This window comes from Mastigoproctus giganteus, chromosome 11 (assembly GCF_048544385.1).
Source record: "Mastigoproctus giganteus isolate SK-2022 chromosome 11, ASM4854438v1, whole genome shotgun sequence".
NCBI classification, from domain to species: Eukaryota; Metazoa; Arthropoda; class Arachnida; order Uropygi; family Thelyphonidae; genus Mastigoproctus; species Mastigoproctus giganteus.
Window position 1 is genome coordinate 41,172,758 of NC_143585.1, and position 12,553 is coordinate 41,185,310.

The window sequence follows — 12,553 nt, forward strand, 5'->3', positions numbered from 1 at the left end:
AGGGTGAAGGAAAGGATAATTTGCTTAGTTCATCTTACCTCTGAAACGTTTCTATTTGTATCCAGGGATAGCCTTTGCATTTCTTTTGATCAATAATACACCAAATCTCTTTCAATTTCTTCAAGGATTGAACCGAGCAAAGGTCATTACACTTCTTCATTCTCTTTTCTCTTCTTTTGGCTTTAAGGATTCAAGAATTGAGAAAGAGCCTTTATTTTTGTCACTCTCTCTTCTCTTGGCTTTGAGGACAGCCACTGCATTACAGTGGGGAGGAGAAATGGCTTGTTCCAAAGAGAACATAACTCTGATAACTATGAATTTCACTGCCACTACCTCTTGTTTCTTATATGCAAATCACAATATATGATGTTTGCCTTTGACAAAGTGTTTTTAATAATATACATACAATTTCACTTATAACACTGATCAATATAAAAAAAATATATTTTACACTAGGTTATATCATGACAAGCCAGTATATTGTTAATATTCTAAATTTTTCCCTCTTATTAGATTAAGCCCTTCTAACTATAGATAATAAAAATTGCACCGAGGCATTAGTTTTATTTTGTTTTGTTTCTTTGATGAGCCTTGTAATAATGAACTTCCACTGTGGATGAGTAGTCTTGTAGAACTTTATACATTTTTCTATATAATCATAGTTTATAGAAAAAACTAACTTTTGTTCTGAAATCAAGTCAATAATTATGTGCATCTAAGGAAGAAGGGATTCATACTGCTTTGTATCAGATGTGATATTAAATAAAAACGTTTACTTTTAAGATGTCCCAAAACATAATGGGCTAAAAAATAATAATAATTTAAGTATCGTTTTGAGATAATGAATAAAATGTAAAAAAAAAAAAAAAAAAAAAAAAATTAGCTGCAATATACTGTAAGTGGGAAATACTGGTGATGTTTTACACTTTATTCAGTGACAAACAAAAATAGAAAAATTTTCCATACACAGCTATGTACAAAACAAGCAATATTTTTAAAAATCTTCTTGCGTAGGATCAAAATGATAAAACAAGCCACGTTCTTTAAGTGCTTTTCCTCTTAGTTTTTCTTTCTCCTGCTGAATTTCTTGTTCTACCCTTTGTGCTTCTAAAATTTCTTCCACTGAGACTTGCTGTAGTGATGTATTCTGTTCTTTTTCCAAGTCCTAAAGAGAAAAAAATGAAACACTCAATTTCTTATACTGATTTTTGATAGAAACATCAGATAAGGCAGTAGTGAGCAAGAAAAACATTGTTCAAAATTTTCCTACAGAGAAAAAGTAGCAATTCTAGAATATTTCAGAGTATAAAGGGAAAGGGAACAATTCAGAATAGTGGAAGGGCAAAGTTACAAATCTCCACAATGAGAATACAGATGAAGGTACCTCTGTGATACAATCTCATAAAAGATTAAACTAAAACAAGAACTCAGCAACATATAAATGATGGAAATGGAAAGGTAATGCAGGGTATTATCAAAAATATTTTATGCCATATATTTTTCTTTGTACTTGTTACATTTAGCAACTGTTCTATGCTTTTGCCTCCAAAAAAAACCAAAAAAACCAGGAGATATCCCTTTTTGATCTGTGAACTGTTCATAGGATCACTTTTTAAATTTACATGCACAAGTACACATTTCAAAATGAGCCCTTTTTACTGTCAAAAGTTTATTATGAAAGTAAATTTGGCTGCCAGTATCTTGATCATGTGATCCCTACTCATTTGAACCACCTCGCCTGACCTGCTGCAGTTAGTCCAAAAATTCTGCCTGGTTACTTTTAAGATATCCAAAATACATGACATGATATCAATTTAAAATAAAAAACAAGTGAACTTAGGGAGAAAGCTTTATGCCATAGAATTATAAAACATTATTATATTAGTAAGGTATAGTCTCATTTTGTACATAGTAATGGGAAAAATTAGGTTACATCAATTTTTTTCAATGATCTCATATTGTAGAGGTACATCAGCCACAAGTTACCTCAGTATTGAACTACTAAAAAAAAAAAGACTTTACTCCCAATGGTAAAGTATAATGCTATTTACTTTCCCATTGGGTGCTGCTCTTTGTGGACTAATGTTATTAATGGAGTACAACAGAGTTTGGTCTTGGGCCCACTGTTGTTTTGTATATTTATCAACGATACTGATGAAGGTATATCAGGCTTAGTGTCGAAATTTGCAGATGATACAAAGGTTAGCAGGGTTGTTAATGACAGTAATGGCAGTGTGCTACTGCAACAGGATCTAGAAAATTTGGCAGATGGGCTGAAAAGTGGCAACTGAAGTTTAACATTGACAAATGCAAAGTACTGCATATGGGTAGAAGTAACCCCAGAGAAACATGCCAACTGTGTGGTACTACACTTAAGGTGGTAGAAAATGAAAAAGACCTGGGAGTAATTGTGCAGGCAGATATGAAGTTTTCTGAGCAATGCAGACATGCTGCCAGGGCAGGTCATGGGGTTTTGTCAATGATATACAGGAATTTTGCTAGCAGGGAAAAGGAGGTGATTGTCCCTCTCTATAAGGCAATGGTCAGGCCACGCCTTGAGTACTGCGTACAGGTCTGGAGGCCTCATTTTAGGAAGGATGTAGATTTTCTTGAGCATGTACAGAGAAGGGCAACAAGATTGGTGAGGGGAATGAAGGGATCCTCTTACCAAGAGAGGCTTAAGTTCTGCAAATAGCAGCGGCTGGAGACTAGGCACCTGCGAGGTGATCTGATTGAGGTGTATAAGGCCTTGAATGGGTTGAGCACACTGAATTCTGATGAGATTCTTCTACTTGTTCAGATTACGAACCTAAGGGGGCATAAATTCAAATTGAGGAAAGACAGATGTAGAATAGATGTGCAGAGATTTGCCTTTAGCCAGTGGGTGGTTAATTGCTGGAACAAACTTCCATCTGTTGTTGAGGAAGTTGATAGGTTAAATAAATTTAAGGAGGAACTGGACAAACATTTAGAGGGAATTGTTTTGTAAATTTTTTTTTTTTTTTTTGGCTGATGCTGCATAAGCTCATACACTTGCTTTCTTGCATCACATGCTGCTACTACTACTAAAAGTGGTAGTAGTAGTGGCAAATGATGCAAAAGAAAAAAAGCTTATATAGCATCAGCCAAAAAAAAAAAAAAAAAAACTACACACTTCAAGCATCCATACTCTCCAAGAATTTGTCTAGTTCTTTCTTGAATTTATTCAAACCATCCAATTACAACACAATGGGTGGATGCCTGTTTCAACAATCAACTATCCTCTGGCTGAAGGCAAACTTCCTCATTCCTATCCTGCAACCATCTTTCTTCAATTTAAATTTAGGCCCCTCACGTGTGTAGCCACAGCAAGAGGAATAATGCTATTCACATTAAGCACATGAAATTCATTTAAGGCCTTAAACACCTCAATCAGATCACCCTGCAGGTGTCTAGTCTTCAGACTTTGCAATTTGCAGCACTGAAGCCTTTCTAGGTGAGCACCCTTTTGTTCCCTTCACCAATCTGGTTGCTTCTATGCACCCATTCCAGCATATCTACATCCTTCCTAAAGTGAGGCCTCCAGAACTGTACACAGTCCTCAAAGTGTGGCCTGACCATAGCCTTTTACAAAGGGATAATCACCTTATCCCCACTAGCAAAGTTTCTGTATATCATTGACAAAAACCCATGAGCTGTCCTGGCAGCATGTCTGCACCTCTCAGAGAAGTTCATATCTGACAATTACCAGTAAGTCTTTTTGATTTTCCACTACCCCTAGTAGAACTTATCAACTGTGTAATACCACACAGTTGATAAGTTACTCTGGGATTAGTGCTACCTATATGCAGTACCTTGCATTAGCATTAGTAGAAGCATATGATGCAAGAAAGCAAGCTTATATAGCATCAGCCAAAAAAAAAAAAAAAAACAATACTTTTTCCATTTCACCCATCCATTCACTCCACATGTTTTGTCTAGTTCTGCCTTGAATTTAAATAAAATAAAATAAATTTTCTGTTTATACTCCGGGACGACCAAACGGTCAGAGGAGTTTACAATATACACAGAATACAAGAAACAGCACCATATTCAGAAGTCACACTTGTTGACCTCCACTGCAACAGATGGAAGTTTGTTACAACTATCAACCACCCACTGGTTAAAGGCAATCTTCCATGCATCTATTCTATAACTGTCTTTCTTCAATTTGAATTTATGTCTCATTAGGTGAGTAATCTGAGCAAGAGGAAGAAGAATCCCATCAGCACTGACCATATGCAGTACTTTATGTTTGTCAATGTTAAACTTCAGTTGCCACCTCTCAGCCCATCTGTTCAACTTTTCTAGATCCTGTTGCAGTAGTGTAAGCCGCCTCCGTAGCCAGGTGAGCACACGCTTCTCGATTAGACCGGGGTTCGAGCCCATGACCACCAAATACGGAGGATGCGGAAAGGTCAGGGAATGACCACCGCATATACCCGGAGCAATATGGCCTTAGTTGCTAATGCTCCTAAAAACCAAATAACATCAACAACAGCAGCAGCAGTAGAGTACTGTCATTACTGTCATTAACAACCCTGCCAACCTTCTTATTGTCTGCAAACTTTGACATTAACCATCATCAATATCACTGATAAATACAGAAAACAACAATGGGCCCAACACTGAACCCTGGGGGACTCCACTAATAACATTAGTCCATGAAGAGCAGTGTCCACTGAATACCACTCTCTGTCTTCTCCCACTCACCCATTCTTTTATCCATTTTAGCAACTTGCCCTTAATGCCATTCTGCTCCAATTTGTACAGTAGTCTTCCATATGGAACAGTATCAAAAGCATTTCTAAAATCAAAGTATATGATAGAATTATTTTTTTTGCATCCAGTTCCTCTGTGACCACATCATAGAATCCAGTCAAATTTGTCAGGCAAGACATCCCCTAAACAAGCCCATGCTGTGTCTGAACTATAACTGCAGTCCTGTCTAGATGATGCTGCATTGCTTCTTTAACCAATGACTACATTATTTTCCCCTGGAACAGAAGTTAAACAAACAGGTCTGCAATTACTTGTGTCATCCTTTGATCTCCTTTTGTAAATTAGGGTCACATTTGCACATCTCCAATTTATGGGGACCTCCACTGAGTCCAAGGAAGCTTTCATAATTATGGCTAAGGATTTACTTCCTTCCTTTGCTGACTCCTTGAATATAACTGGATAGAAGCCATCCACCCCAGGTGCCTTTGTTATGTTTAACTTCAACAATTTCTCTTCCCTTCTGCTCTCAGTTATTACAAAATCATTTAGCTCCCTGCTGGAGTTCAATAAGTTTCTGGCCTCCTTTTCCCTACAGAGTTCCTTGTGTATGAATTTTCTATGAAATTTCATAGTTTCAGATCCCTGTGAAATCCCATAGAAATGGCCAGTGTACTATCCATTGAGGAAAGAGTTAAAATTGACGCCAGGTATGGCAGTCAGTTGTCCAAGTGCAATGGTGATGGAGGAGTCAACATGGCAGGCATGCTGTTTTCGATCAAAAAACAATCAAAAACTGTCACAAAAAGTTATTGATGACTGGTAGGTGTGGCGGACAGCAAGAGATCTGGTAGGCCTTCGACGTCAAGGTATGAGGAAAGTGTGAATCAACTGAAAGAGATTTTCGATCGAACCCCTTTGAAATCCACACGGCAGACCTCGTTTCGTTTTTTCGTTTTTTTTGGTAGTTGTTGGCGCATAGGCTTCTTTGGCCATAATACACCTCCCAAGGTTTTTGCAGTACTTTGATCCAAGCCCGAAGCGGGAATCGAACCCGCGACCTTTGGGTTGCTAGGTAGGCACTTTACCCACCCGGCTAGCCCAGTCGGCTCGGCAGACCTCAACAGAGAGCGGTTTAACATGTCATGCTGTGCGTGTTGTTTTCCATAAAGACTTACAATATTGACCATGGAAGCCACATTATGTGCAGCAATTGTACCCGAAAGATTGGGACAGGAGCGTTGATTTTTGTGAAATGATGTTCATATGGGAGGAATATTTTTCAGACCTGTTCAAAAACATTCTTTGGACAGATGAGGCTGTGTTTCATGTAGGGGGATTTGTTAATTGACATAATAGTCATTATTGGGCACATAAAGATCCCCAGGAGATGGTTGAAAGAATGCAGAACAAGCCGAAAGTGACGGTGTGGTGCGGTACAACTTCTTCTCGTATCATTGGACCATATCTGATACGAGACACCGTGAACAGTGAACGATACTTAGAAATGTTGCAAAATTTTGTGTGGCCTACAATTTCTGCATGGGGAAATGCTCAGGAGTTGATGTTTATGCAAGACAGTGCTCCCCCGCATTTGGCTTTGACTGTTAGGGAGTAGCTCAATGAGCATTTCCCAGGACGCTGGAGATCCACAGAATGGCCTACACAAAGTCCAGACCTAACTCCATGTGATTACTTTTTATGGGGATGGGCCAAGGAAGAAGTATATAAGAGTAAACCTAAGAATATTGATGAACTTGAAAACAAGGTCCGTCAGGTCATATCCAGTGTTCCTGTCCAATTTTTAAGGAAGGCCGCAGAAAATGTACCTGCCCATTTAAAAAAAATGTGTGGAAAATGCTGGGGGTATCATCAACTTGTAACTTTCAGAGAACTAATGGCAAACAATAAACTACAAATAAGAAAAAAAATGTGCAGTGCTATGTTGTATATTTTAGGAAATATAATATTTTTAAAATAGGGAGTGATTTCTCATTCACTCTGTAGATGCAAAATACTCATTCAGTTTGTCAGCTACCTAAGCAGGTTCATCAACAACTGAATCGTCGATGTCAAGTGGACCAATCTGATTCATCCCCATCTTCTAGTGTTTATGTAAGTAAAGAATTCTTTGCTGTTTTTCTTTGCATCCTTTGCCAAAGACTTCCCATAATCTGCCTTTGCTTGCCTAACCTCCTTTGTGACTTGATTACAGACTAGCTTATATCTACCACAGTCTTCTGTGTCACCTGATAATTTATATGCATCCCTTGCATTTTTATTCTCTGCCTTGAGTCTCATTAGTTCATCTGCTATCCATTTAGGCCTAAACCTTGTACAGTATTTCTTAATTGGTATGAAAAGTCAAGTAGCTTCTAAGATTACTTCCTTGAATGCTTCCCATTTAGAAATTGCTGTTGGTAACATCATCAGTTGGTCCAATCATAGAGAATTTAAAAACTATCTAAGACTGCCATAGTCATATTTGCAAATGCAAAAACCCTTCTCTTCACTGCCACCTAGTGGTTCCTTTATCTGAAGATTCATAAGGCATCAAGAATCACTGCCGATAATCAGATCAAGACTATTACTCCCTCTAGTTGCCTCTAGAACATGCTGCTGTAGAAAACAATGATCCAATAAATCCACAAAAGCCTTGATAGCATGCAAGTGACCAACTCACAAGTTCCAGTCAATATCTAGGAAGTTAAAAGTCCCCAATATAAGACAAACTGATTTTTGGCCTACTCTATTTCTCTGTACAATTGTTCATTGTACTCAGAGTCATTAGGCCTACAACACACTCCTACTCTCAATTTTGCTTCCCCAGTGCTTTTGTTATACAAAAATGACTCAACATTGCACCACCCATATCAGCTGGATGCACTTCCTTAGATTTTGTGTTTATTAACTAACAGTATAAACCATCCTCCCTTCCTATCCTTTCTGTACACACTGTACTCTCTGAATTTCAATTCTGCATTCCTTATATATTAGACTGCCCCTTAACAAATCCATGCTGTGACTGTAGTATTAGTGCATTCCTGTCCAGGTGGTTCTGCATTACCTATCTAACCAGTAACTCCATTATTTTCCCTGGAACAGATGAAATTATAGACCTGTTAACCTAACAGGTCTGTAATTACTCATGTCATCTTTTGATCTCCCTTTATGAATTGGGGATACGTTCACACAACTGCAGTCCATACGGACCTCCTTTGAATCAAAAGGTGCTCTCATAATTATGAGTGAGAGTTTGCTGACCACCTTTGCCGCCTCGCTTAATATGATTGGATGGATCCCATCTGCAACGTGCCTTTTTTATGTTGAGCTTCAACAATTTTTCTTTCAGTTATCACACAGTCATTTAGTTCCCTGTTAGAGTTTGATAAATTTCTGGCATCCCCTCCTCTAAAGAATTCCTCATGTGTGAATGTAGATGAAAAATACTTATTTAATTTGTCAGTAACCTGAGTAGGGTCGTCAACAGTTAACCTACTGATTCAAGTGGCCCAATTTGATTCAACTCCTTCCTTCTACTGTTAAAGAAGCATATAAGTCTTTGCTGCTTTTCTTTGCATTCTTTGCCAGAGACTTCTCATAATCTGCTTTAGCTTGCCTAATCTCCTTTGTGAGTTGATTATAAAATAATTTATATATATATACACCATAGCCTTCTGCATCACTTGATAATTTATATGCATCCCATGCACTTTTCTTCTCTGTCATGTGACTCAATAGTTCACCTGACATCCATTTAGGTCTAAACCCTGAACAGTATTTCTTTGTTGGTATGAAAAGCCTAGTAGCTTTGATGATTACTTCCATGAATGCTTCCCATTTAGAATTTTCTGTTGGTAACATCATCAAAACTGTCTGAGACCACTGTAGTCACCCTTACAAAAGCAAAGGCCTCTCCCTTTCCCTTTACCCTTGACAGTAATTATGTGTAATCAAATTCTACATTAGTACATTGTGATAACTGCAACCCAATGGATCATTTACCTGCACATTCTTAATGCATGTAGAATCACTGCTGATAACCAGATCAAGAGTTTTGCTTTCTCTTGTTGCCTCTCTTACATGCTACTGTAGAAACAGTTATCCAAGAAATCTACAAAAGTCTTGCTAGTGTGTGAGTGACCAACCCACAAATTCCAGACAACATCTGGAAAGTTAAAATTCCCCATTATAAGACATTCTGATTTACTCTATTTCTCTGTATAGTTGTTTGGCATACTCATCACAATCATTAGGCATATAACACACTCTTACTCTCCATTTTGTTTCCCAGTACTTATATCACACCAAACTGACGCAACGTTTCACTGGTCACTCATGCTGACTGGATGCACTACTTTAGATTAAATTTGCTTAACTAAGATAACCCCTCCACCCCTCCTGCCCTGTCTGTTCTTACTGTATACATTGTAATGCCTATATTCAAATTCCACATTGCTTATGTCTGGGTGACACTACATCTCTGCTATCCCTACAATGTCTGCATTTCATGAAGTAATTAGTACTTCAAATTTATTTACAATTTTCCTAGTATTAGTGTACATGCAAGTACATATACATATGTTCTTACTCTTAGTTACCCCTACACAGCCCATGTATTTACTTTTCCAAAGCAGGGTCTGAAATCCCTGACATCTTGCATTCCAGGCTGCTGCATTTTTCCATTAGAAGCAGTGCAAGAATTATAGTGCAGTGCAGAAATCAAGACAGTGCATACCATTACCTATACTTCGTTTGAACTCTTTTTGGGGGCTTTTAAATTTGTAAGCAGGCATTGTGAAAGTCTGAGCAATCCAGTAATGAGATATCCGCAATACATGATATGATTTTTGCATTACATCTCACGGAGTGTCTACAATCCATCAGAATTGTTGACACATTACTTGAAAAAAATATTACACTACCTCCTTCACAACAAGTGAGTTTGCCATATGTAGACTCCAGTAGTAAATTTTCAATAGAAACAGGTTCTGTGGTTTTTTGTAGAATTTTTAAATTTTATAGAAATGTAAACTTAGTACATAAATATAGGTAACCCTCATATAACACAGTAGTTAGGTTGCTATAAAATCTCGTGTAGAGTGTGCGAAACTGTGTTATACGGGACTAAGAACCAGCACAAAAAGGGGATTACGTTCAAAAAGCTAACAAAAATTTTTTTATAACTATTGCAAACTTAATTTATATTAAAAATAGTAATAAATGAACAAATGTCTTACAAACTGCGATACATATATGTCAGATAACGTACATTCATCTAATTTTCTTCCTCTTCATTGCTGCTAAGCACAATCAAACGAAAACGTTTTCTCTGTTGCAGAATATCTTCACTTTCTGAATTTGCTTCTGCAGCATCTAGATTTTATGTATCTTCTACTCTCTTTAAAAAATCAGTAATCCGGGTTTGTTTACTTTTGCTTCATAGATCTTTGTAAATTTCATGGTATGGAGCTAAGCATTTTTGAAGATCCTTTTGAACTTTGTGCTCCTTTCAGTTGAAGTATCTGCATTGGAAAAATAAGATTCTAATTGCTAGGCTTCGTTTATGCCTCCCAGTATGTTTTTTAGTGTAAAATTTGGAGATTCAGAAATTTCATCTGCACTATCATCCTCTGAATTGATTTGGTTTACCAAATCAATTACCACCAAATTTCCACTTCCATTGCTACTTCTACCAAATCTGCTTCGGCAGCCTCTTTTTCTACCAGTAATTCTTGAACATTTTCGGGAGTCATATCATCAAAATCTTCCCCTCCTACCGACTTAGCAAATTCTATTATCCCACTGATTCTGTTTTCTGCCAGTTCGACCATATTTCCTGAATGAACTGAACTGACTCTGGCCATACATTTTTCCAACACGCATTTAATGTCGGCGGTTTTACTTCTTGAGTAATAAAGCTATAATTCTGATACCTATATTTGTTGCCAGTTTCTCTCAGAAGTTTGAACTTGGTCTATCAGCATAAGGCAATTAGCATTTGTATTAGTAAAGGTATATGATGCAAAAAAGCAAGCTTATATAGCATCACCCAAAAAAAAAAAAACTCCTTTCCTGTTTCACCCATCCCATCCATTCACTCCAAAAGTTTGTCCAGTTCAGCCTTGAATTTATTTAAGCTGTCAACTTCTACAATCACCCACTGTAGAGTTTAACAAGTTAAAGGGAATTTCTGCACATATATTCTACAACTGTCTTTCCTTAATTTCAATTTATGCCCCCTCAGGTGCAGAATCTGAGCAAGAGGAAGAATCCCATCAGCATTGAGCTTGCTCAAACCATTCAAGTAGTGTACCGTTCTTACTGTCACTAACAACTCTACCACCCTTCATATTGTCTGAAAGCTTGGACATTAAGCCCGATATACTTTCATCAGTATCATTAATAAATACAGAAAACAACAATGGGCCCAACACGAATCCCTGGGGAACTCACTAACCACTAATAACATTAGTCCATGAAGAGCAGTGTCCACTGATTACCACTGTGCCTTCTCCCACTCAATCATCCTTTTATCCATTGTAGCAACTTTTTACAGTCCACAACTGAAAAATGTTTCCATGCCTCCACTGCATCAATAAATTCAGAATCAGCTTTTTCCAAAATCCATTGCAACAATTTTCTGATTGTAATGAGTTTTAAAGATAGATATAATGCCTTGACCTAATGGCTGAATTAAAGAAGTTGTATAAGGTGGCAGGAACATTACTTCAATGTTTGGATGACTTAAATCCTTTGGATGGCCTGGCATGTTATGCATTAGTAATAAAACTTTGAAATCTAGATTTTCCCACAAGTTCAATAGCACAGGGATTTCTCAACAAAATAAAATATGGGGATTTTCCAATAATTTCTTCTTGCATAACGGCTAGCGAGTCAACAGTGAGGATTCACAAAAAACAGAATGGAAATGTTGAATAATTACATCCAACATAATAGCAGGGTTTCCCCGCTTTTTTTTTTTTTTTTTTCCCCTTGTTAGTTGTTGGCACATCGGCTTCTATGGCCATAATGCACCTCCCAAAGTTTTTTTGCATTTTACTGTGATCCAAGGCGGGAATCGAACCCGTGACCTTTGGGTTGCCAGGCAGGCACTTTACCTACCTGGCTAGCCTGGTCGGCTGATTTCCCCACACAAAAGCTCAAAAATATCATGTTATGCAAGTTTTGTCACAATTCTCTAATTGTGTTATATGGGGGTTGCCTGTACGTTAAACTATAAATTTGTGCATATTTTGATTTTACTGCCAAACACCAGAGTAAAATTTTATCAAAAATCAAATCTGGATGATAAAAAAAAAATAAATAAATAATTTTTTTTTTTTAATGAAATATCTTCTACATCTATTAATGTATCACTTGATTCACTTTTGTCAGCCGGATCTGAATTCCAGAGATGTTCCCTAATTTTCGCTTTTATAAGTCCAAATTGGATAACTGAGATCAATAGGTACAACTCATCCTCCTCTCGATTTTCGGAGTTATTCTTGTGCCTTTACCTTTTATAAACTGGGTCTACAATTTGTTGGAAACATAGATAAGAGATGGTGGCATGTACTGGAAAAATTTCAAGAAAATTCATACAAAAGTACAATGAGCAACTGTTTCAAGCAAACTTCAAATCACAGATATACATACCTCCAAAGCTCCCAAAAAAAAAAAAAAAAAAAATCCTAGCTCTTTGGATGTATTCCTGAAAGGTTAATAATAACAACAACAATAATAACCTCAAAGAAGGAAGGAAGGAAGAACCTGTACACCCTCACCCACCTGATGTACATGGATGACATCAAGC

General features: G+C 37.3%; 1 protein-coding gene across 2 annotated transcripts in view; it reads right to left on the minus strand.

Annotated features, from left to right (window-relative positions):
* Positions 1-894: 894 nt before the first annotated feature.
* Positions 895-12,553, minus strand: part of LSm1 (U6 snRNA-associated Sm-like protein LSm1) — a 38,106-nt gene continuing 26,447 nt past the window's right edge. For both annotated transcript variants that reach the window (XM_090384820.1, XM_090384821.1), the window contains exon 4: positions 895-1,165. In XM_090384820.1, the coding sequence (XP_090240946.1) occupies positions 995-1,165 (171 nt within the window). In that variant the 3' untranslated portion in view covers positions 895-994. The remainder of the gene's footprint in view (positions 1,166-12,553) is intronic.